The sequence below is a fragment of the Ursus arctos genome, unplaced genomic scaffold (genome assembly GCF_023065955.2).
Source record: "Ursus arctos isolate Adak ecotype North America unplaced genomic scaffold, UrsArc2.0 scaffold_3, whole genome shotgun sequence".
Classification (NCBI taxonomy): domain Eukaryota; kingdom Metazoa; phylum Chordata; class Mammalia; order Carnivora; family Ursidae; genus Ursus; species Ursus arctos.
In genome coordinates this window covers 33,633,098-33,656,137 of record NW_026622985.1, presented here as the reverse complement: position 1 = coordinate 33,656,137, position 23,040 = coordinate 33,633,098, and the positions used below count along the sequence as shown (strand labels likewise).

General features: G+C 40.8%; 1 protein-coding gene across 4 annotated transcripts in view; it reads left to right on the top strand.

The window, feature by feature from the left end:
* CDK6 (cyclin dependent kinase 6) overlaps positions 1-12,476 on the top strand; it is a 240,845-nt gene extending 228,369 nt beyond the window's left edge. For all 4 annotated transcript variants that reach the window (XM_026505623.4, XM_048212848.2, XM_026505613.4 and 1 more), the window contains exon 8: positions 2,116-12,476. In XM_026505623.4, coding sequence (XP_026361408.1) covers positions 2,116-2,262 — 147 coding nt within the window. In that variant the 3' untranslated portion in view covers positions 2,263-12,476. The remainder of the gene's footprint in view (positions 1-2,115) is intronic.
* The last annotated feature ends 10,564 nt before the right edge of the window (positions 12,477-23,040 follow it).

Below are 23,040 nucleotides of genomic sequence, written 5' to 3'. Positions count from 1 at the left end.
TAATTTTCCCCTTCCTGGATTCTGTGGAAGGCAGACCTCAGGCTCAAGGATTTTGACCCTGCTCTTCTGTCCTGGGGTAGTTCAGCCCATGCAAAACTTTTTTTAAGATGTTCGTTGCTATTAGAGACAGTAGGACCATTCTACCAACAAGCTCCTTCCTCTGCTTGTCCTTTGGCTCTTTGGTTTTCAGGAGACATTATGAGAAACCAGCCTCCATGGACTGGTGGGGAGCTCAGCATAAATAAGATTTCAGGGGACCCAAAAATTTGCCTGGAATTATATATAGAATTTTCCAGGTCAGTAGTGTTCAACGGAGGTTAGAGGGGGTCCTAATCCAGTCAGGACCTAAGACTCTGAGCTCCTTGAGGGCAAAAACCCAGGTTATGTGGAAGAGATCAGCATAACCTTGATAATGTGAAGTCTTTAGATTACAGAGAGGACTGAAATTGGTAGACGTTTCGGATCCCCAGTTCACTTCGGTGGGCACCGTGTCACATGGACGGGGAAGCTGGTGGAGCTTCTCCGCTACTTGTGTGTTCCTGGGCAAGGGGTGGGTCTTACTCATCCTTCACTAGTGCTTGCCACCTACTAGGCACTCTGGAGGTGTTGGTGGAAGGACAGGAGGAGGATTTGAAGAACAGGATTAGCTGGGATTGGAGTGGAAGCGGAACTGAGATGAGGGAAGCAGCCTGCCCAAGTGATGATGAACCGGCAGCTTGTGAATGGAGATTGCTGCTCAGAGCTTCACTGTCCCCCGCTTTCACCTGCTGCCTGCACTTGAGTTGACCGCCTGGAATAGAGTTCGGTACCAGAACTGAACCTAGTGGGTGGTTCAGCCCTGCGGCAGAGTCCGCGGCTGGCCGGTAGACCGGGATAAGTTGGGCCTAGGTTTCAGCCCTTACTTGCCCCCTCCTGAATAGAGAAAACCTTTATTTCCTGGCTTAAAATGTATTTCCTTTTTTGTGTCTTTTGTTGTTTTTTTGTTTTTGTTTTGATTTTAGAAATACGTCAGAAACCATTACTATCATTTAGTAATTAGCCTTTTACCCCTGAACAAGGTAACCACCTTCCATTGCCGACTCATCAGTAAACCTTGGGGAAGGGTACGGGGCGCCTGGGTGGCTCAGTCGGTTAAGTGTCTGCCTTCAGCTCAGGTCATGATCTCAGGGTCCTGGGATGGAGCCCCGCATGGGGCTCCTTGCTCAGCAGGAAGCCTGCTTCTCCCTCTCCCTCTACTGCTCCCCCTGCTTGTGCTCTCTCGCTCTGTCAAATAAATGTATAAAATCTTGAAAAAAAAAAAAACAACACCCTTGGAGAAGGGTAAAAAGTTCGGGTGATGTTGCTGACTATAGCATTAATTTGGCTAGCATTAGAAAAATCACTACCTAAATAAAGTTGTATACGTACTACAATAATAATATCTTTTAAAGGACTGGGGTGGGTTGAAGAGAAAGCCTACAGAGGTAACAGTCCATAGGCAACCCAACAGCTGTTAGGCAACTGAAGGGCTAGGGCTAAACTCCTGAAGGGCAGTTTATACATTGAAGCCATAGATAAGATGGCTACTGTCTACATTTTGTTTAGGGTCCCTTTTTTTTTTTTTTTTAAGATTTATTTATTTATTTAAAGATTTTGTTTATTTATTTGAGAGAGCAAAAGCAAGAGAGATCACAGAAGGAGAGGGAGAAGCCGACTCAGCACTGAGCGGAGGGCCCGATGCAGGGCTCCATCCCAGGACCCCGAGATCATGACCTGAGCTGAAGACAGATGCTTAACCGACTGAGCCACCCAGGCACCCCTTATTTATTTATATGAGAGAGAGAGAGCATGAGCAGGAGGAGGGAGAGAGAGAATCTCAAGCAGACTCCCTACTGAGCACGGAGCCCAATGCGGAGCTCGGTCTCTCCGCCGTGAGATCATGACCTGAGCTGAAACCAAGAGTTGGCCGCTCAACCGACTGAGCCACCCAGGCACCCCATCGTGTCCCTTGAAGAAGATATTCATTCTCTCTCTAGACACACTTAATTCATGGTGGCGAATAAATGTGTAACTGTGTAAACACACTATTTAAATGGCCATGTTTTACGTCAATCGATTATTTTTTCTTTATCACAGAAGTGCTTAACATTTAATCCAGCCAAAAGAATATCTGCCTACAGTGCTCTGTCTCACCCGTACTTCCATGACCTGGAGAGGTGCAAGGAGAATCTGGATGCCCATCTGCCGCCCAGCCAGAACAGCTCGGAGATGAATACAGCCTGAGGTCCCAGCCGCCGCCTTGAGCTGATCTCCCGGAGAACACCCCTGGGGGCTGATGGCCCCCCACCCTGAGTGAGCCCCAGCAGAGCTGCTGAAGATCACTGGCTGGGGACCTAGTTGCCGTCTTCTGGACGGGCTCTGCTTCTCCATGGAAACCGCCTAGTTGACTGTTTGGAGATCAATGCAAGAATGATTGCAGCTTTATGTTTATTCGTTTGTTTGTTTGTCTGTTTGTTTGTTTCAAGAACCTGGAATACTTCCAGAAGAAGAGAAGCTGCTGACCAATCGTGCTGCCGTTTCATTTTTCTAACCTTGAATGCTGCCAGTGTGAAGTGAGCAATCCAGGCACAGCTGAGTTATGATGTAATCTCCCTGCAGCTGCCCAAGCCTGATTCGGTACTTTTAAGTGAGAGTCTGTGTGCGTGTCTGTGTGTGTGTGGGTGTGTGTGTGTGTGTGTGTGTGAGAGAGAGAGAGAGAGATTCTTGTTCTCTTAAAGTGTTACTTTCTGTAAACAACGAGAATGATTGAATTTTAAAGACTCAAAGTGACCTATAAATAACAGGTGTCTGTTGACTAAAGGTGATTTACCAGAATGGGCTTCTCAAATTAGAAAGTTGAGCCTATATCCTCAGAATTTCATGGCCAAAAGCAGTAAATTTGCTAGTAGTAAAAGGTTCACTATCTAGATGAGGTTTTCTACACACAACAAAAGAAAAAAAATGCTACTATCTTTTAAGAGACCTGTTTTTTAAAGTGTACATTCTATTTACTCTTCAAAAAGCTGAATTTACTCAATATAAGCCCATTTTAACCTGTATTATATGATTTATTGTTTCTTTTGAAAAAATACCTATAAGCTTTTTCTTACTTGCTATGGATTTAGAGAGTGTACCTCAAATAGGTAAAATTGTCAAAAAAAAAAAAAAAAAAAACTAGAGAAAGCCTTTATTTCCTGATTTGAAATCTCTTTCCTTCTTGGGTTTTGTTGTTACTTTATTTTGTTTTTTGATTTTAGGAATTTGTCAGAAACTGTTTCCTGTTTTGGTTTGGAGAGTCGTTCTCTCTGACCAGAGACATGAATACCATTTAAGTTTTCACTATTACACTGTACTTTTTCTACCATGCACTGCTTTGTTTGCAAAGTATCCATCTTATCTATCCCCCAGGGCCTCTAACATATATTACTATTACATGACTAATAACAGATTGCTTCAGCTTTTCCCGTGCACCCCCTGCTTGCTTTCTTTCAATGAATCTTTTGAAAATAGATTCAGATTGTGGCTTACAGCTCCCATTTCGTGATCCTAACAGCACCCCCCCCTTGCCGGTATGTTCTCGCTCACACGCGATCTTCCTACCTGGTATTTGTTGTTGTTACCTAGGCAGTGAGTAGAGGACTGGTTCTTCTCTATCACCAGCACATAGATTGCTTTAAACTGTTACTTAGTGTTTTACGATTTTTTAGAATATATGGTCAGTGTAGAATCAGAGGGAATGTCTTTCACTATTTTTTAGAAATATATATTTACTCTATAAAACCATCTTTTCTCATCCCCCAGGCTGTGCTTGTTTCCAGTGCCTTGTGCATACTCCTGTTCTCTGCAGAGCCAGCCTGACCTGGGCATTGTGAACAGCGTTGGTTTTTTTTTTCTCTTGCCGTTTTCTCTACTGTTCTTTATATTCCAGTGTCATCTCTGCCTTATATGTGGTTGGTGCTTGAAGACACAGAGATTAAGTATCTTTTTGGAGGGTTAGCTGTCTTTGCTTTCTGACTCATGTTTTGCGTGCGTGCAACAGTTAGACCATGTTTAGAGTTAGGGTTTTCAGAGAATGAACATTGCTTCCCTCAGTAGAAAATGTTCCAGATGATGTTTATATATTGTCAAGCCTTCCTGAATTCTTCACAGCTCAATATTTCTATACTACCATCTTGAACGGGAGAAAAATTAGGAGACTTTTCTCCTTGAAAGCTTTTTGGGGTGGGAATTACTCTTTTTTAATACATGCGTTGTTTAACATTTTTCTAACTCAGTAACTTGAAGAGCAGAAAGATTTGTCTAAAGCCAGATATGAATGAGAAGATGGGCCGTAAGAATGTTTTACACTTTCTTCATTGTTGACAACATTGACTATGTTTGGTCATTACCATAAATGCTTGAGATATAATGAATCCAGAGCATTCGGGACAATGTCTCCCCTGGAACAGTGAGTTCTGCCTTTCCTTTGATTGGGGGTCAAAATACAAAGACGTTTTTGCTGGGACCTAGAAATTGACTTTTAAACTCCCTGCACTGATTCGTCATGTGTTTTTTGGTTAGTATCCATGGTTAGAGTGGACATACCTTGAGTTTCTGCTTTTTTAAGTTTTTCATAAGTATTCTCAAGAAAAATGCAGCTGTTCTAAACTGGAATTTTTCAGCATTCTTGAGAATTTTAAACAAGTAGAGAGCTCCACTTTATTTCTAGCATATACTTTTGGTTCATTTCTCGGTAGTGTTTATGAAGAAAACTTAAAGCCCAAACATTTCAGCATTGGATACTTGGCAGATTATCCTCGGAGAGGCAGAAGGAGGGGGCACCTCGGCCTCTCTGAACTTAAAGAGTCTAGCCCAGCTCTCCATCTGGAGTTAGTGTGGTTGAGTGATTACCCTCTTGTTTTATGTCTTTTATATCCAGGCTCACCAGTTCTGAAATCCAGATCCCACACAACCACCCTTGCCATGAGGGCACTTGGAAGCACACAGCAGCACAGGAATTTACTGAACACAGCTTTTTCTTCTGTGACGTATGGTTTCAAACGTCTTTGCCAAAAGTGAAGCCATGGTTAGCTGAAAAGGTCATATTGCCCCAGGGTTATACTGAAGCAGCTTATAGCAGTAAAAATCTGGTGTCAGATTGAAAATCACATTTGAATTTCATACCGAGGACTGGTGCTGGCATGGGCCTGATAGTTTCTATATGACAGTTGTCCTAGTGGCCCAGGCATCGTGGGAACTGTTGTGCAGGGTGGAGTTGTAACAATCCCATTTAAGAATAAAAGAGAAACCTGTCCATTTCAGCATCATAAGCTATCATGTGGCAAAGGTAATAAGGCCCTAATCTTACGACCTGAAAAACACAATTTCCAAGAGCTTTTAAGAACCCCGTGCATTGGCGCCTCCCACTTTGTCTCTCCTTTAAAGTGGATAGGAACCCAAGAAGCACAAAACCCAAGAACCTGTTTTGGACAGGAGCTCCGAGCCATTTCATCCCTCTGTATTCTCATGATTTTCTCTCAGGAATCACACAGTAGGAATGGCACACTTTTCATTTAGCCCAAGGTGTCTTACTAAGAATAGTTCAAAATATTTACTTAAGAACAGAATCTCAGCCTTTCAATTTTAAGTAAAAAATGAAAATTTCAGAATGCACAGGATATCTTAAAGAAAATTTGTACCCCTTACTAAAGATTTTATCGTTTGACTACAGAATGTGGTACTATCCATCTTGATGGAAAAAAACCTAAATAGTACCAAATATTTTGAACCTTAAATTATGTATTAAAATTGAGCTTTTAACTACAGCTGCTTCTCTTAAAAGTGGCACCTATTAAAGTCAGTAATGGCAATCTTCATTCCTTTATGGAAATTAAAATCATGTAAGCTTCTAATATAAACATATTAAAATTCTTTTCTTCAAAGAATTGCTTCTTTTAAATGACAACTGGACTATTTTTATGATAAGCACACGAGAGAGTGTCTCACATTTTCCAAAATCAGGCTTTCGTTGCATCGTTGGGCCTAAGAAAGAGTGATATTAAAAGTTAATAAGCCACTGTAATTACTTAATTGTGTTAGTACAGAAACTATAGGATATTTACCTTGGAAAGAAAATGTTGAGGCATTATAAATTCTTAGGTGTTGCTAGAATTCAGAAGAATGCATGTTTTACATTGTGACACATGAAAACAGTGTCTTTATTTTATCTGATTTCTAAATCTTTAAAAGTCCTAATACAGTGGACAATGGATAGAGGAAATTCAGGAGAAAAAGTATTCAAAGAAGGATAGTTTCAAAGTTAGATATATTTTGAAGGATATATATTAACAAATATATTGTAAGAATTTATATTAAAGTCACCTGGCAACTATGAAGTTGATACATTCAAAAACATGTTTTATGGAAAAGCTGTTCCAAGTAGTTGCCATTTCAAATGTCCGCCTGAACAAACTAAACCACCTGTACTACTTTCTCACTTCATGGGAGAAAGCAGCTACAAGAAGCTATACTCATTATACAAGCCTGAGAATGTTCCCTGTAGAATATATATATATATTAAATTTTAAAAAGGCACATATTTCCCCTGCCACCAGGATTTTTTGAAAAACTGTGAAGCCCAAATCATGTGCATCCAATACATTCAGATGTATGATTAGAAACATAGCTACGTGCTCCTTCCCCGCCGTGGAGAAACTTCTTGAGGCTACCAAAAGCCTATCAAGCAACGTGAGCCCCCAGATAATTAACAGTGGTGTTTTCCTCAAAAGCACAAGAAAATAGCATTTTCATTTCTTACCAATGCCGTTTTCAACCTAGTTGTGTTACATACCTATATCTCAAGCATTTCGAACTTGTACTTTTTCACAAAACTAAAATATTCCTTTGGCCTTTTCTATCTTCTGATGTTTGTATACAATAGAAATGTAAAAGAGGAGGGGTCTGATTTTTAAATGTGCTTTTTTTTTCTCAATTAGTTGTTTGTTTTAATGAAGTATGAATCAGCTTTTCAAAATGTTTTCTATTTCTTAGCATTCCCAGGGAGTTTAGATAAATGCATGAACTTCCATCGACCTATTTATGTTTCCTTGATACTGGTGCTCTGGCCTTCAAGAAGAAGAACAAGAGCCTCTTGAAAATTAATACAGGCTTTTTTTCAAGCATCTACTTAAATACTATTACAGCAATCTGAAGGTTATATGGTAGGAAAGGGAAACGATTTTTCTTGTAGATGTCTGTTTTAAATTTCACAGTGTCCTAAGACATGGGCTTTCTTGTTTCATTCCAGTATATTCCACAAGGTGGCACTTTCGGGAGGTGGGGGGGGTGGGGGGAGAAAATCGGAGCAAGGCTGTAGAGGTACTTCTCAAGACTTCGTTCTAACTTTATTTTTCTGCACATATTTTACTCTTGCTTAGCACTAGTTTGTCAGGATGATTAAGAGTCTTTGTAACATTCTGTAACCTCGATATCTTAGTTGTTCACTAGGTTCTGAACAGTTGTCTGTGAGTAAGTCATTCTTGAGAATGGATAATACACCCATTTTGATTATTTAAGTGCATAAAGAGAGCCAAGACCTCTTATTTTTCAAGAAGCATTTCTTTGAGGTACCTAATTACCTCACTGTTCTAGGTGCAGAAGTTACAAAAATGGACAGGCTAACTATTAAAAGGCAACATTCATCTGTGACCAGGATGGTTTTGTTAGGAGTGTAAAACTCCTCCAGTGGCCTCGGCCAAAATACTTATACCCCCATCTGCTGTTTTCACATTTCTTACCATGATGGTCTTTAGACATTGATTAAAATTTTAAATCCTCATGTAAAAATCAGATGAATAAAATAAGTAACATTGGTATTTAAGTAGACAAAACTATTTTTTCCAGAAGAATTGCTATGCTGAAACAGTGCCCTTATATACTAAAAGACCTGGTAATTTTTTACATCTGTGTAATCACAAGTGTAAATTCACAAGAAAAGCTAATTTTTAAAAATCCTGTCCAAGCATGTGAGCATAACAACATAGGAGTATATTTACATAAATCTTTAATCTCTCCATCTATTTAATTTTTCCTATGTATCTCCGTATATATCTCCATACACTCCTATGTTTTAATTCCTAGGTCTGCTCAGAGACTGATCATTCCCCAGGTGATTTTAGTTAATTTTAGAAGCCCTTTTCCTCAGTAAGTGTTACAGAAATTAAGGAGGAAGGCAGTTGTAGTACTTTTCAGAGTTTCCTTAGCACGGCATAACAGAAGGCAGTTTATTCCTTCTGAGTGGGAGAAACTCGATAGTGCCTGCTTAACTTTCCTGCAGAGTAGCGGGCAGGCACGTCTCACGAACTCCTTTCTGAATCAAAACACCGCACGCGCTAGGGGCTGGCCAGAGCTCTCTGGGAACTCGTCGGCCCCGTCCCTCTGCTTAAAACCCCACCGAAGTAGGTTCCAATTTAAGTCCCTAAATGGAAGGCCGAATTCAAACCTCGAGTTTGTTATCACTTGGGCCAGTCTGAACTCTATTTGCTCGTGGTCGACACTTGACGGCCACCTGAAAACCTTCTGGGTGCGCTGCGCCGTCACCCTCCCCCCCCTTTGGCAGTAGAGCGGCAGTGGGCGGAGCTGGCTGGGACCCGCCCGCCGCTCACCTGTTAGTGCCTGAAACGTAGTACAGACCCGGCTGGAGATTGTCCGAGGTCCATGTGCCCTGCTGCTGTCTCAGAGGCATCTGTTCTGCGATCCTGGGAGGTAAATTGTTCCTAGAAGCAAACGGGTGTCTTCTGTGCATAAATAAGTACAACACAATTCTTTGAAAGTTCGGGTATAAAGAGATGCTATTCTTTATGAAGCGTCTACCAAGCATCTCTCAAGCTCTAAGCTCAGCTTTTTTTTTTTAAGAGAAGATGTATAATTACAAGAAAGATTTTTTATTTTTTTATTTTCTATCATTCTACATATATGATGGCAAAAGATGTGTGGAGAAGTTTTGTTTTGAAAATTTGTTTATTTTCTTCCTTAGGCAAAAGCTCCTAACTCTCTAGTTTCTAATTTCTTCTTTCTCTTTTTTTCTTTATCCAGTAAAGGTATGTAAGCCAATTATCTCACGTAGTAGAGGATTTTCCTGTTTGGAGGACCTTTTGTGTGAATTGTTTCATCAAGCAAATAATCAACTCCTTCTCTGCTTTGGGAGTTTGGATTGTCAAATATAGGTTTCCTTAGAAAGGGGGCACATGACTGTACATATTGCAATAAAGAACTATGACTGTAGCACTAATGAGCAAGCATAGAGCCACACACAGTTATTTAATTTCTGACACTCTGGTTTCCGGCCAAATTCTGTTGACATGCTTAGGTTACAGTCCTGAAGATACCCATTGTACCCTTAACTTGAAAGTTTCTAATCTTAAGTTTTTTGAAATGCAATAATATGTATTAGCTAGCAATACTTCTGTGATCACCAGCAACTCCTAATTTAACCTTGAAGTCTCCAAATAATGAGAATAGACCCCAGCGGTGATACATTTCTTGAACCGAACCCCGAAGTACATTGTATAGCTTCTCATTTTGGTCCTGTGTTTGCAATAACGTACACGTGATTATCACAGTTCCTCACTTACTTTGTATTCGTGTGTTTTACTATGACCAGTAGTAAATATATTAGTTAGTACATGGGATAAATGGCAGCAACTACTCCTAGCAACAGCACTTAACAAGGTGGGGAATTTCTATTTCAAGTTGTTCTACACTTGCATAAATTATTTCTATTATTATTCATGTATGTTATTTATTTCTGAATCACACTAGGCCTATGAAAGTACAACTGAAAGGAGATGGCATTAGGATTTGCATTTAATGTTCATTATCATGGTCTTGATGGAGCTAAGTAAATTAAAATTAGACTAAGCCCCCAAATAAGCCACATTTATTTTAACATGATGGGTAGAATTTAAGTCTGTAGGTGTAGTATTTTTGTGTCTAGGTGTTTTATCATTGTGTAAAGGAATTAAAGCAAAGGACTTTGTAGTTCTTCTGTCAAGTATGCATATAGTATAGCGTGAAAATACAACAAAAATTTAAAATCAGATAGAAAAGCATCAGATACTGCCTTAATTTAGGAACTCTGCCAGACAGCTGTCCGTGCAGGCGCCAGGCAGAGACAGGTGCCTGGGTGGTGCCGCCTCCTATCTGGCCTTGAGACGAAGCTTCCTCCCTGCGATCTCGATCTCGTGCCTTCATAGGTGTCCTGTGCAGTAGTGGGAACAGGTAGTAACCGTTGCAAGGAGAACAGTGTGAGAGTTTTCTGTAGAAGCAAACTGTCAGCTTGTGCCTTGGGGCTTCCAGAATGTGTCAGATGGAGAAATTCAGGTTTCCGTGCTTCAAGCAACTTGGTTCTGTACAGAAGCAATTCAGTCTGGTAATAAACACAAGGATTGCATGTACAGTAGTCAACAGTGGATGTTAACAACCAACAGTCCCCAACACCTCAGAAGCTTGTGGCATTTCTGGTATTTTAGGTTTGGATCTGAAGGTTAATTGGCAAGTGTTTGGTATAGAAGAGCAGTATGTGTTAAGAAAAGCACAATATCGGTTCCCGTAGAGTGCAAATGAGAGCTAGAAGGTTTTACAGGATTATCATGTCAGAGATGTGTAAATGCATGTTTTCACTGTAAAATGTATTAGTGTAGTGTTTCTGCATTCCCATAGGGCTTAGTTAAAACTTTATTCTAGGTTTTCAGCAAGGCTGTCCTACCCAGTAAGCTTTTTTTTTTTTTTTTTTTGGAACTTTTATAATAGAAAATGTGTTAAACGTAGAAAAAAATGTATTTTGGATATTTGACTTGTTGGTTTCTGTGTTTGAAATCACGGTTCTGGAGATGTAGAGATGGTGCATGGGCATGTCAGATACTAATCTAGGCTGTGTGAACCAACGTCCTCCCATCCCCCCAGCATCCTTCCTCCCTCCCGCTGAAGTGCTCCCTGCCCCCATCCCGGCCTGTCTGCATGGTGCTCTTTATCCTCTTCTGCCGCTCTTTGGGCATCAGGGACACGAAGAGAGGGATGCGTTAGGCATCACGGGTGTGCCTGCTCGGGCTTGGCCACCACTTTTACTTGACCTTTGGCTGGGCACAGAGTGTGCTCACGGCGCTGATCACAGATGCCCTCCAGCACGTTCGTGTGCATCTTGATTTTAAAACCAAGTCATCCTACAGAGCATTCAATTTTGGCTGTGGTACAAAAGGAGAAACTAAACAAGTCTATACACCACATTCCAGGCTGCTGTTTTCTATCCATCTACAGGCCATAGTTTTACTGTATTTCTTCATACTTGAAACTCATTCTTCTATTTTAATATCAGGGTACAGACTTATAAGGGTGCATGTTCCTTAAAGGTGCAAAATTACTCTCATTCCGTTTGCTCATATCGCTACAGAATGCTGTTTTGGTGCTTGGGTTTGAGCAGGTAAAAGAAGCAGTGTGGAAATTCACTGCCTGGAACACAGTCTTACAAGAATGTTGGCAGATGGCTTGGTAGCAGAGAGTGCTTCTGCTCTTTTCTCCGTACACAAGGTTGAGAGTTACCACACTGGCCTGTCAGGTTCACCTGGGTATCCTTTCTCACAGAGGACAGAAACTGTGTGCTCTCCCCAAATGTGGGTGCGGTGCAGCTCTCTGAAAGCAGAGACCTTCCCATGTACCGGATCATTTAGCCCCCAAAGAAAAATGGCTATGGGTGTAGACAGGAGCAGAATGGGAAGGGTTCTCTCACTCTGGCGACCATCCCTCCATACAGAAAGCTCTCCTGGGGCAAAAAAAGAAAAAAAAAAGAAAAGAAATAAAGCTTATCTGTAATGTTACCCCCTTCATAGCACCCTGAGCTAAATGATCTTGCTTCTTTCCCTTTAGGTAGATGAAAATACAGGTCAGTTTATCTAGACTCTTCTCACCTGAAGAGGAAAATAGGAAAGTAGATTGTTTGTATCATGTAAGATATATAATCCAAGAACTACGAAAACTTACCTTAAATCCCCCATCACTAGCAATCTGTTTTGAAAAGTAGCTCAAGTCAAAGATGCTTTATGACCTGGACTGCCCGAGGTCAGGGGCAGTCATTCTAGCATGCGCCTTATTCTAGGACTTACTTGGAGAGCGACAACTGCCGATGCTGACTCTGTTGCAATGGCAAAGGTAACGTGTCAGAGAATTCAAAGGGTTGCAGATCACAAATCTTTTGGAAACTGGATGTCTTTCTGGGTGCTAGAATGCAAATTTAGGTATTTATTGTCAGATAATGGAATTCATTGTTTTTTAAGAATTAGTGTTGAAACTTCACTGTCCAGTTCATTGTTTTCACATATGCACAAGCTAAATTGAAGCAAAAAGAGAATGGTTTGTATATTTGTCATACCTTTTGTATTTCTTACAATAAAAATATTGGTAGCAAATAAAAGTAATAAAAACAGCCATCTCAGACTGCTTTCTTGGAAATGAATTATTGTCATAGCTATTTTTCTTTTCACTTAATATAAAATGAATATAATTACAATGAGTGAAGTAACTTATAATTAAATAAGAGGTTTTAGCAGAACACATTTTAAACTTTTGTTGGAAGAGACTCCTTTTCAGGTTTCAGATGTTTTTAAAAGCTAAATAGCAGCTCGTTGAGCTTAAAGCTCCAGTAACAAATGTTTGGTAAGCTCTTACTAGTTGGTTATGCTAAACTCTGACAACCCAACCGAAAATCACTGTCCGCCAGGTATACAAGTAGAAATACTGTGCGTGTGCAAAGGCATGCAGTTATGTAAGAGCTAGCGGTAAGATTGGTGAGGCCCCCCCCCGAGGCTGTGGCTGTAGCATCTGGCTCATAACCTACAGAAAGAAATCCAGTCTCCCCGCATGACCTGGTATACACGTGCACACGCAGATGCACACGTCTGTACCAGGAGCTGAGATTTTGTGAAATGTTGCTGAGTGCCCCACATGTTCTCTATTTTATTATCCTCCACTCTTTGAAAGTGCTGGTGGAACCCACTAAACTGATTTCAGAACCCCACTAATAGACCGTGACTTAATGTTTGAAAACAACTAGTAAGGGGGTGGGTGGGTATGTGAAGGAGTCTGGAGGTGATGCTGGGAAGGGTTTAATGTGCCATATAAAGGAATTTGGAACCACTGAAGGGGTTTAAAGAGGAAGACCATGTCTTTTAATGTGTGTTCCTCTTTGTTCATCTGCTTATGTGCTGATGCAGAGTGATAGACGAAGCAGCTACTGAGACACTATACAGCAAAGCAGGAGTGTTGCTGTCTGATACAGTCCCCTCTTCGTGTATGATATCAGGTACTTTTTTTAAGATTTATTTATTTATTTATTTATTTATTTTAGAGAGCACACGCAAGTGTCAGGGAGGGACAGAGGGAGAGAGAAAATCTCAAGCAGACTCCCCACTGAGCGTGGAGCCCAATGCAAGCCTCTGTCCCAGGACCCTGAGATCATGACCTGAGCCGAAATAAGAGTCGGCCGCTTCACCGACTGAGCCACGCAGGTGCTCTGATACCAGGCCTTTTTAAGTTGGTCCTCCAGAATTCCCTAGGAGCTCTCATTAGGACTTGCCTTAATTTTGTTTAACAGGCCCTAATGTGCATCTACATTTTTAAAATTTGCATGAAATATTCAGGAGGGATAATACAGAAAGTCAAGAGTATGATCTTTACTAAGAAATTGAAAAGCTTGTAGGGGTGCCTGGCTGGCTCAGTCAGAAGAACATGTGACTCTTGGTCTTGGGGTCATGAGTTCAAGCCCAACACGGGGTGTAGAGATTACTTCAAGAAATAAAATTTCAAAAACATGTTTTAGAAAAGAAATTGAAAGTTTGTAGTTTAATAGATCACTCATAACTACAGATATTTGCACAAACCGTGGGCATCTATAATCATTTACTTCAGAGCAGCGTAGAGAGAGAGCCTTCCATTGGTCCCTAGCTATCTCTGCTAGTCTCACTTAGAACTTCATTCCACTAGGAGCCGGAAGCCCTTTGCCACTGATTGTGCCCAGTTTACCGGCTCTCTAGGCAAGAGGTCATGGCAGGGATGGGCCCCAGGATGTCATACTCGTTCTCCAAATGCCCCTTTCTGGACGGAGCTGATAGAGCAACCATAGTATCCCATGGAATGTGGGACCAAGAGATGGGGCTTCCATCTCCCAGATGTCTGCAAGCACTACCTATAAATTCGGAGCTGCAGGTAGCTGTATTTCTCCCAGTGTGCACAAGGGATCATGGGGAGCTGACCCATGGAGAGAGATGGTAATGTGCAGAGGCTGAATCCAGACAGCTTTCTGACTCCTGTTCCCCAGGCTTGGCAACTCCCCCATATCCTTATTATGAAATCTGTCTCTAGGTTTTTTCCCCCCTTTCCATTTAACTTCGGTAGCTCAAGGAAATTTCTATCAATTGCAGCAGGAATCCTACTACAGCTCCCTCTCTCCTCTATCAGTACTATAGTTTGAGGCCGCTGCTCTGCACTGTAATTTCAAGCTATTGGAAAGCTAAGTACAAGAGTAGTGTCCTTATATAAGTGTGGGTAAAAACAATGATAGTGGAGCCTGCACTTTTCCAGTGGGGGTTCCCAGGAACCTGGAGTATACAGGGGAGAATACAGAGCTACACGTAAAAGGATCTACTCTCCCCAAGCATCGATTTTGCTTAAAATAAAAAAGTGTTTTTCATTAAAGACACACTGTTTTTAAAATACATAAAAAAACATTGTGAAATAGAATGCAAAATTCAAATTTTTTAAATAATATAGAAGACTTCAAAGACATTTTATGACTTCAGTAACTGCACAGGGCTACCACGTCACCAGACACCACCCCTGTTCCAATTCACTCTCCTGCAGAACGTCTTTGAGAAGTGCTGCATCAGCATAGAGGAGACATTAGCACTTGGAATGGGGTCCATTATTCTAAATCCTGTACTTCCTGTGATCTCTAGGGTTCCTCACTGGAAAATGACATCTATTATGACAGTGTATTCAGAAAGCTGATAAAGTCAAGTTTACTCATACTCACTCAACATCGACTGGCCTCAGCTTTCAAACAGCACCTGATGCAAAGAGGCAGAAGTGTCAAGAGTGATCGTTTGTGATAATAGACCCTCCCTCCTGCCTGTGATACAGTGTTATTTAGCTGTAGGTACAGCAAAAATGGCTCTCTCAAGAGGAGAAGGGAGGTAGTTAGTATTCAAAGCGCCATCCCCCGAGTGCCAGATATTCTGACATACCATACAAACACAAACTATCTTATTTCCTCAAGTCATTCTCTCCAAGTCAGAAGCAGATGGTGGTTTCCGCTTTAAACAGTCCTAAAATAAGATTGCATACAACACATAAGAAAAAACTGTGATTGGGGCACCTGGGTGGCTCAGTCAGCTGAGCAACTGATTCTTGGTTTCAGCTCAGGTCATAATCTCAGGGTCATAAGATTGAGCCCTGCGTGGGGCTCTGCTCAGAGGGGAGTCTGCTTGAGATTCTCTCTTTCCCTCTCCCTCTCCCCCTCCCCCGCTCATGCACGCACACACTCTCTCTCTCTTTCTCTCATAAATACATCTTTTTTTTTTTAAAGAAAGAAATGTGATTGCATTCTCTAGGGTCTAGAGATGCCTAAAACTGAGAGGAAGTTCATTAGTGTTGAATGAATGAATGAGTCAGAAAATTTATATGTAACCGGTGAAATAAAATGCTTACATGTTGACCATAAAATACTTAAAAAATACAAAAAGTAAAGAAAACATGTATTACTTGAAATCCTACCCCCTAGATAAAACTGCTAATATTTGATAAATAATTCCTACATATTTAGCTTTACAAAGATACATGTTAGATATGTGACTATAATTTTATACCCCAGAAGTGGACTGTGTACTCCATTCAGTAAGTTGTTCTCTGCGGTTGTTTATTTGTTGCTTTACATAATATCCTAGATAATTTGTCATTTCAACAAATATAAATTTACATCACCATGTAGTATGGCTGCATAGTATGCCATTGTGTAAATGTACTATAATTTACTTAGCAGATCCCCTGTTGGTAGACATTTCTCCCCAGCCCACGCCATTTTCTCAGTATATGAAATAGTGCTTCCAGGAGCAGTACCACAAATGCATCTAGTTGCACATGTCTGTTAGATTTAAGTCCTCTATCTGGTCACTGGAAGCTGACTCACTCATTACCTCAACATTTATTGAACCTTTACTCTGTTCCAGGCACCACTAGACTCTAAAGATGCAGCTGTGAACAAGAGCAAGATACTTGCTCTCATGGCGCTAACATTTTAGTGGGAGACAGACCATACATAAATCTGTGCACAAGATAATTACATTATAAGCATCATAAAGAAAATAAACAGGTCACAAGATAGAAAGTACTTGGGACATGGTGAGCAGGAAAGGCCCTGTGAAAAGCTTTGAGTTAAGGATGAGATAGAAAGCCCGGTGAAGTACTGAAGGCAGAGGAGCGGAAAGGACGTCCATGTGCTCAGGGCATAGAGAGCGAAGGGGAGAGTGGTCGGAGATGAGGCTTCGGGGGGTGGAGGGAGAGAGAATGCAGACAACCTGCTTGAGAAGCTTAGCCATGAAGCGGAACAGAGAAATGGAGGTACAACTTGCAGAGGATGTGGTAACAAAGGAGAATTTTTTTCTGAGATAGGAGATAGTCCACTGGGGGGACAGAGTGATTGAAGGTGAAGGAGAGAGAAGGAATAGCAGCACAAATGAAGTCAGTAAGAAGGGGGAGAAGGAGGGGATGAGGGGCACAAGAGGAAGGGCTGCACTTGGATAGAGAAAAGCTCTAACAGGAGGGCAATCAAAGACGGTACAGATTTAAAGATTTGGTGGTGGGAATACTCATCGATTCATTGAGTAAGTATTTACTGAGCACCTGCTATGTGCCAAGCACTACCGCAGGCACTGGGAAATGGCACCACACAAAATATTTTAAGATTTATTCCCTTTGTGAGCTTATTTCTAGTGAGGGGAGGCAAACAAGAACTATCAAAATATCTAGGATGTTACATGAGTGCTGTGAGGGGGGGAAAAACAGAAAAGGCATAGAGAGTACTATGGGATGCAATTTTATTTTTTTAATTGTTTTAAAGATTTTATCCCTTTGCCCCTCCCCCACCCCCCTCTTGTTTGCGCGCACACTCGCTCTCTCAAATAAAACCTTTTTTAAATACTTAAAACTTTTGTTCTTGGAAAGAAATCATTAAGAAAATGAAAAGACAAACCACAGATTGGGGGGAAAATTACTGAACATATTCTGGCAAAGGATTGGTATTCAGACAATCCAATTTTTTAAATGAGCAAAAGATTTTAAATAAAACTTCATCAAAGTAGGTAAATAAAATAAGTACCTGAAAAGATGAACAACTGCATTAGTCATTAGGAAAACACAAATTAAACCCACAATGAGATATCCCTACACACCTCCTAGATTGGCTAAAATTTTTAAATTTGACAACATCAAGTGTTTGTGAGGACATGGGCCAACTGAAATTCTCACCATTGATCTCACTAATGCAAAACGATACAGGTTGCCATTTTGGAAAGTGTTGGGAGTTAACAATACACTTACAATTTAATCCAGCAACCCCACTGGTAGGTATTTACTTGAAGAAAATGAAAACATATGTGCACACAAACACTTACATATGAATGTTCATAACAGCTCTCCTCATAATAGGCAAAAACTGTAAACAATCCAAATGTCCATCACAATGTCGATGAAGAAGCAGGTTGTGATTTATAAATCAGTGGACTACTACACAGCAATAAAAAGGAATAACTGTTGCTCTGCACAGCACAGGTGAAACTCAAAAGTATCACGATAAATGGAAGAAATCAGACACAAAAGGATACCTCTTAGTTGATTGCATTTATCTGAAATTCTAGAAAAGAGAAAGCTACGGCGACAGAGAATAGATCAGTCTCCCAGGCTGAAAAACAGGGAAGGGGATTAACTGCAAGAAGGCACAAGGGAACTTTTTAGAGAAATGAAAATGTTCTATATTTTGACTGTAGTGGTACTTACATGACTATGCATTTATCAAAACTCAACAAACTATACATTTTAAACTGGTGAATTTTATTATATGTAAGCTATAGCTCAATCAAGTTAATTTTTTTAATTAAAGGTGGTTTCTTTCATTGCTAACAAAAGCCAACCTGAAATAATTGGAGAAGAACCTTTATAGCTTGTGAGTCACCTCAATAGAGATGGAATAAGAGGAGAATTATAGTAAAATTATAACACATTGATTTAGTTGAAGCTCTAATGAGCACCAGGAATTTTCCTTTCTGACTCACTGTACTTGGTAACTTCCACTGCCTCTGCCCATTAATAGCACTGAACCACGGGTTGACAAAAAGAAATGTAATTAAAGTGAATGGCTCCCTTTCGGCTGAACGGCCATCTTCCAGTAATTCACCAAAATGACCAACACAAAGGGAAAGAGGAGAGGCACCCAGTCTATGCCCTCTAGGCCTTTTTAGAAAACACGGAGTGGTTCCTTTGGCCACATACATGCCAGTCTATAAGAAAGGTGATATTGTAGACATCAGGGAAGTGGCACTGTTCAAAAAGGAATGCCCTACAAATGTTACCATGGCAAGACTTGAAGAGTCTACAGTGTTACCCAGCATGCTGTAACATCGTTGTGAACAAACAAGGTAAAGGCAAGATTCTTGCCAAGAGAATTAATGTTGATAATATTGAGCGTATTATCACTCAAAGAGCCAAGATGGCTTCCTGAAGTGTGTGATCAGGAAAAGAAGGAAGCCAAAGAGAAAGGTACTTCAGTACAGCTGAAGTGCTGGACTGCTCCATCCAGAGAAGCACACTGTGAGAACCGATGGAAAGGAGGATGAGCTGCTGGAACCCATTCCCTATGAATTCATGGCATGATAAGTGTAAAAAATAATAAAAGGCCTCAAAACTGTTAAGTGAGTAAATAAATAAAGTGAATGGCTATTTGGTTTTCATGATTCAAAATCTTTTAAAAAATATATTCCCTTTATATTTTTTACAGTGAGAAATATACCTGTGTAGAGCACAAGATAATCATGGTCAGTTTTCTCTCTGTGTAGGTAAAATTACATCCAGAACTGACACGGTAAGTGTGGAATCAGAGAAACGGAAATGGTTTAGTTGAGCAGTTTTATAATAAATCAGAAAAGAAGGTTATGTGGTGAAAATAAAAATTCATACGCCTCCCTTCAACTCACTAATACTATTATAAAGTAACCACCAGGAAGAGTTTAGTATGTAAACTTTTTGGAAATTTTCAAGCATATTATGTAATAAGTTAAACCATTTGAAATTGCCATTCTTATAGGTTAGAAATTGCTGAATATCAACAATTTCACGTGGTTCAACCAACATATCCTCTTGTTAATGCAAGTGCTCTCATATTCTATATATTTTTCTAAAATGCTCTTATTATTGGATAGTGGCCATTTTTGCATATCAATGCATACAGCTATATATCACTTTCTAAATATCTGGATCGTTTGCCCTTGCATGGATGTACCATAGTTTATTTAACCAGTTCCCTTGTAATGGATATTTATCCTGTTTCCTCTCTTATGCTTTCTTGGTTAATACAGCTGCATAATCACAACGGCTATGTCTTCAAATATAAAGCTCTGTGCTTCCATTTCCAGTCTAGGGATACACCCACTCAAACAGCAAACACTTGGGTTTGTGGATTGGGTTTCTGTGTCTCTGTTGCTGAAATTCTTACATACCCACACAACAACAACGAAAAGTATATAATATTTAACTATATTATTAAATTTGGATACAGATCCAAGTCAGTCCAAGTGTACTTAAAGATGCCTTTTTTAAAAGGTTTTATTTATTTGAGAGAGAGAAAGAGAGAAGGAGCAGGGGGAAGGGGGAGGGAGAAGCAGACTCCCCTGATGAGCAGGGAGCCCAACATGGGGCTCCATCCCAGGACTCCAGGATCATGACTTGAGCCAGAGGCAGACGCTTAACCACTTAATCGACTGAGCCATCCAGATGCCCCAAAGATACCTTTGAGTTAAAATCTTTGAATACTATTCAAGTTGAAAATCCCTCCACCAGTGAAAAATAATAATTATTATTACTATTACTGTTGTTATTATTAGACCATCATTATTTAAAGCTTTGTCTTTTATCAACGCTCATGTTATTCCTTTGTTCAAAAACTTTGCCTGTAGGGGTGCCTGAGTGGTTCAGTTGGTTAAACGTCTGACTCTTGGTTTCAGATCAGGTCGTGATCTCACGGGTCCTGAGATTGAGCCCCGCATCAGGGCTCCATGCTCAGCCAGCGAGTCTACTTGAAGATTCTTTCCCTCTGTCCTTCCCCCACTCTCTCTCTCTCTCTCTAAAATAAATAAATGGAAAGAAAGAAAGAAAGAAAGAAAGAGAAAGAAAGAAAGAAAGAAAGAAAGAAGAAAGAAAGAGAGAGAGAGAGAGAAAGAAAGAAAGAGAAAGAAAGAAAGAAAGAAAGAAAGAAAGAAAGAAAGAAAGAAAGAAAGAAAGAAAGAAAAAGAAGGAAAGAAAGGAGGAGGGAGGGAAGGAAAGGAAGGAAGGAAGGAAGGAAGGAAGGAAGGAAGGAAGGAAGGAAGAAATTTGCCTGCAGAATCAAATAAAACTTCTTCCCTTGGCATTCAAGGCCCTTGGCCTCCAGCTCCAATGTACATTTCTAGCCTTGTTTTCCCTCTACCACATGTGATCTAGATATCCATATCTGATTACCTTTGTTTTTACTCAGGCTGTTCCCTCTTTTTGGAATGTCCTTCCGTTTCAGCTCCTCTGGGGGAGTCTGTCCACCTTCCCAATCCACCTGTAATGCCACTTCTCAATTAGCCCTCATCCCCCCAAAGCAGGGTGATATTGTAAGGAAAGCAAAGGCTCTCAAGTTCATCACACCTATGTTTAAAGCCCTAGCTTCTCCACTTTCTAGCTATGGGACCTGGGGCAAATTACCTGGCTCATCTTAGCCTCAGTTTTTTTCTCATCTGAAAAGTGGAATGTAATTGCTTAGTCATGTCTAGGACATTTGGGAGGGGTATAACTAGAAGAAAAATGTGTTTATTAGCAGATCACACTTGTATAGAGTATGTATAAAGCATTTCTTTATTCTTCTGATTGAGTCACTGTAAATCATATTCTGAGAAAGCCAGGACCGATCCAGTCTTTATGAAGTCCATTCAGATGAGCTCCCAATAGCTCTGGCCTTTTTCATTATTTCTACAGGTCATTTTCCTGTTTCTCTGTCCTCCCATGGGATCCATGTGCCATCTGGAAAGTGCTATGTACATTGGCGGGGGGGGGGGGGGGCGGGTATATCTACAGGAAACAAAAAATTTCCTGCTAAATTATAGCAGTATTATATTTTTAAAATCTCTGCACTCTGTATAACCAGCCAAAGGAAGTCAAAGGTAAGAAGGCACTAAAAAAGAAAAAAAAAAAAACAACAACAACTATATTCTTTCACCGATCTCTATCATGTTTATGTTGGAGCATTGGAAATAACATATGTTAAGTTCCTGGAATATTAAAAACACTGTAAATGAGCCATGGAAAAAAAACAACAACAACCTTACTATTCACAGATTCTCCTCTTCCTCTTGTGCATACAGAGAATCTGCCTTTCTTTGGTCGGAGAGTCCCCAGCTTCAATCAGGGGTAATGGAGGAGGAGGAGAAATGAGACTTAGCGGACAGATTCAGAGTAAAAAGCAAAATGGATTACTCAAGAGAATGAACATCTATTGAGTAGAACCACAAATGGCCACATTTGAGAGAGTTTTGGGAAACTTTTGAGAGAAAATGGGAGCCGGCAGCATCCGTTGTGCAATGCAGTGTGAGAAAGGGAAGGGGAGAGAGAGACAGAAAATGGGAAAGATAATTTTAAGTAGTTTTTACGTATGTAATGAGTATAAGTCTGTTTTGCCTTTTTCCAAGAATCCAAAAAAGATCTAAGTTGATTTTCAATTACTTTCTAATGACATCATGCTTAGCTGGGCCCAGAGTGGCCCAGCTTTAACCATGTCAGTAAATACTTAATACATATAATGGCTCCCTCTCTGGAGCCCAGATCACCTCCCTTGAAGTTTTAGTATGGTACTTTCATTATTAGGACACATCGTGCGCTAGAGTTGGCCCTGGGCATGCATAACTCCCTTACCAGGTTGTAAACAGGCCCTTTGAAGGCAGGGCTGGTGTCTTTTTTTTTTTTTTTTAAGATTTTATTTATTTATTTGACAGAGATAGTGACAGCCAGTGAGAGAGGGAACACAAGCAGGGGGAGTGGGAGAGGAAGAAGCAGGCTTCCAGCAGAGGAGCCTGATGTGGGGCTCAATCCCATAACGCCGGGATCACGCCCTGAGCTGAAGGCACACGCTTAAGGACTCTGCCACCCAGGCACCCCAGGGCTGGTGTCTTAATCGTCTTTGTGTCCTGCACCATATCCAGCTTCCAGGCACCTCGTCAGTGAATTGCACAAAATAGGTGTTCAACAATTAGTGTGAAATAAACGCACGGGTGGCAGATGAATGGAACTGCACTTAAAGGACCATTTCTTTAACAACATCTATGACAGCACTGTCTTCTCCCCCACCACCTGAGACTCTGTTGAGGGACCATGCCTGTCCTGGTCGTCACTTTTTTTTTTTTTTTAAGATTTTATTTATTTGACAGAGACAGGCAGCGAGAGAGGGAACACAAGCAGGGGAGTGGGAGAGGAAGAAGCAGGCTTCCAGCGGAGGAGCCCGATATGGGGCTCGATCCTAGGACCAGGCAGATGCTTAACGACTGAGCCACCCAGGAGCCCCTGTCCTGGTCGTCACTTTACCGCCAGCACTTGCACCATGTTAAGCCCACAGTAAGCAATGGAATAATCCTCGTATCCCCTAGAATGAGGATTTCAGCGCATCAGGAATCGGAAGAGAGTCAAACAGTCCAAGGCCGAACAGAAGTGTGCCGCCTT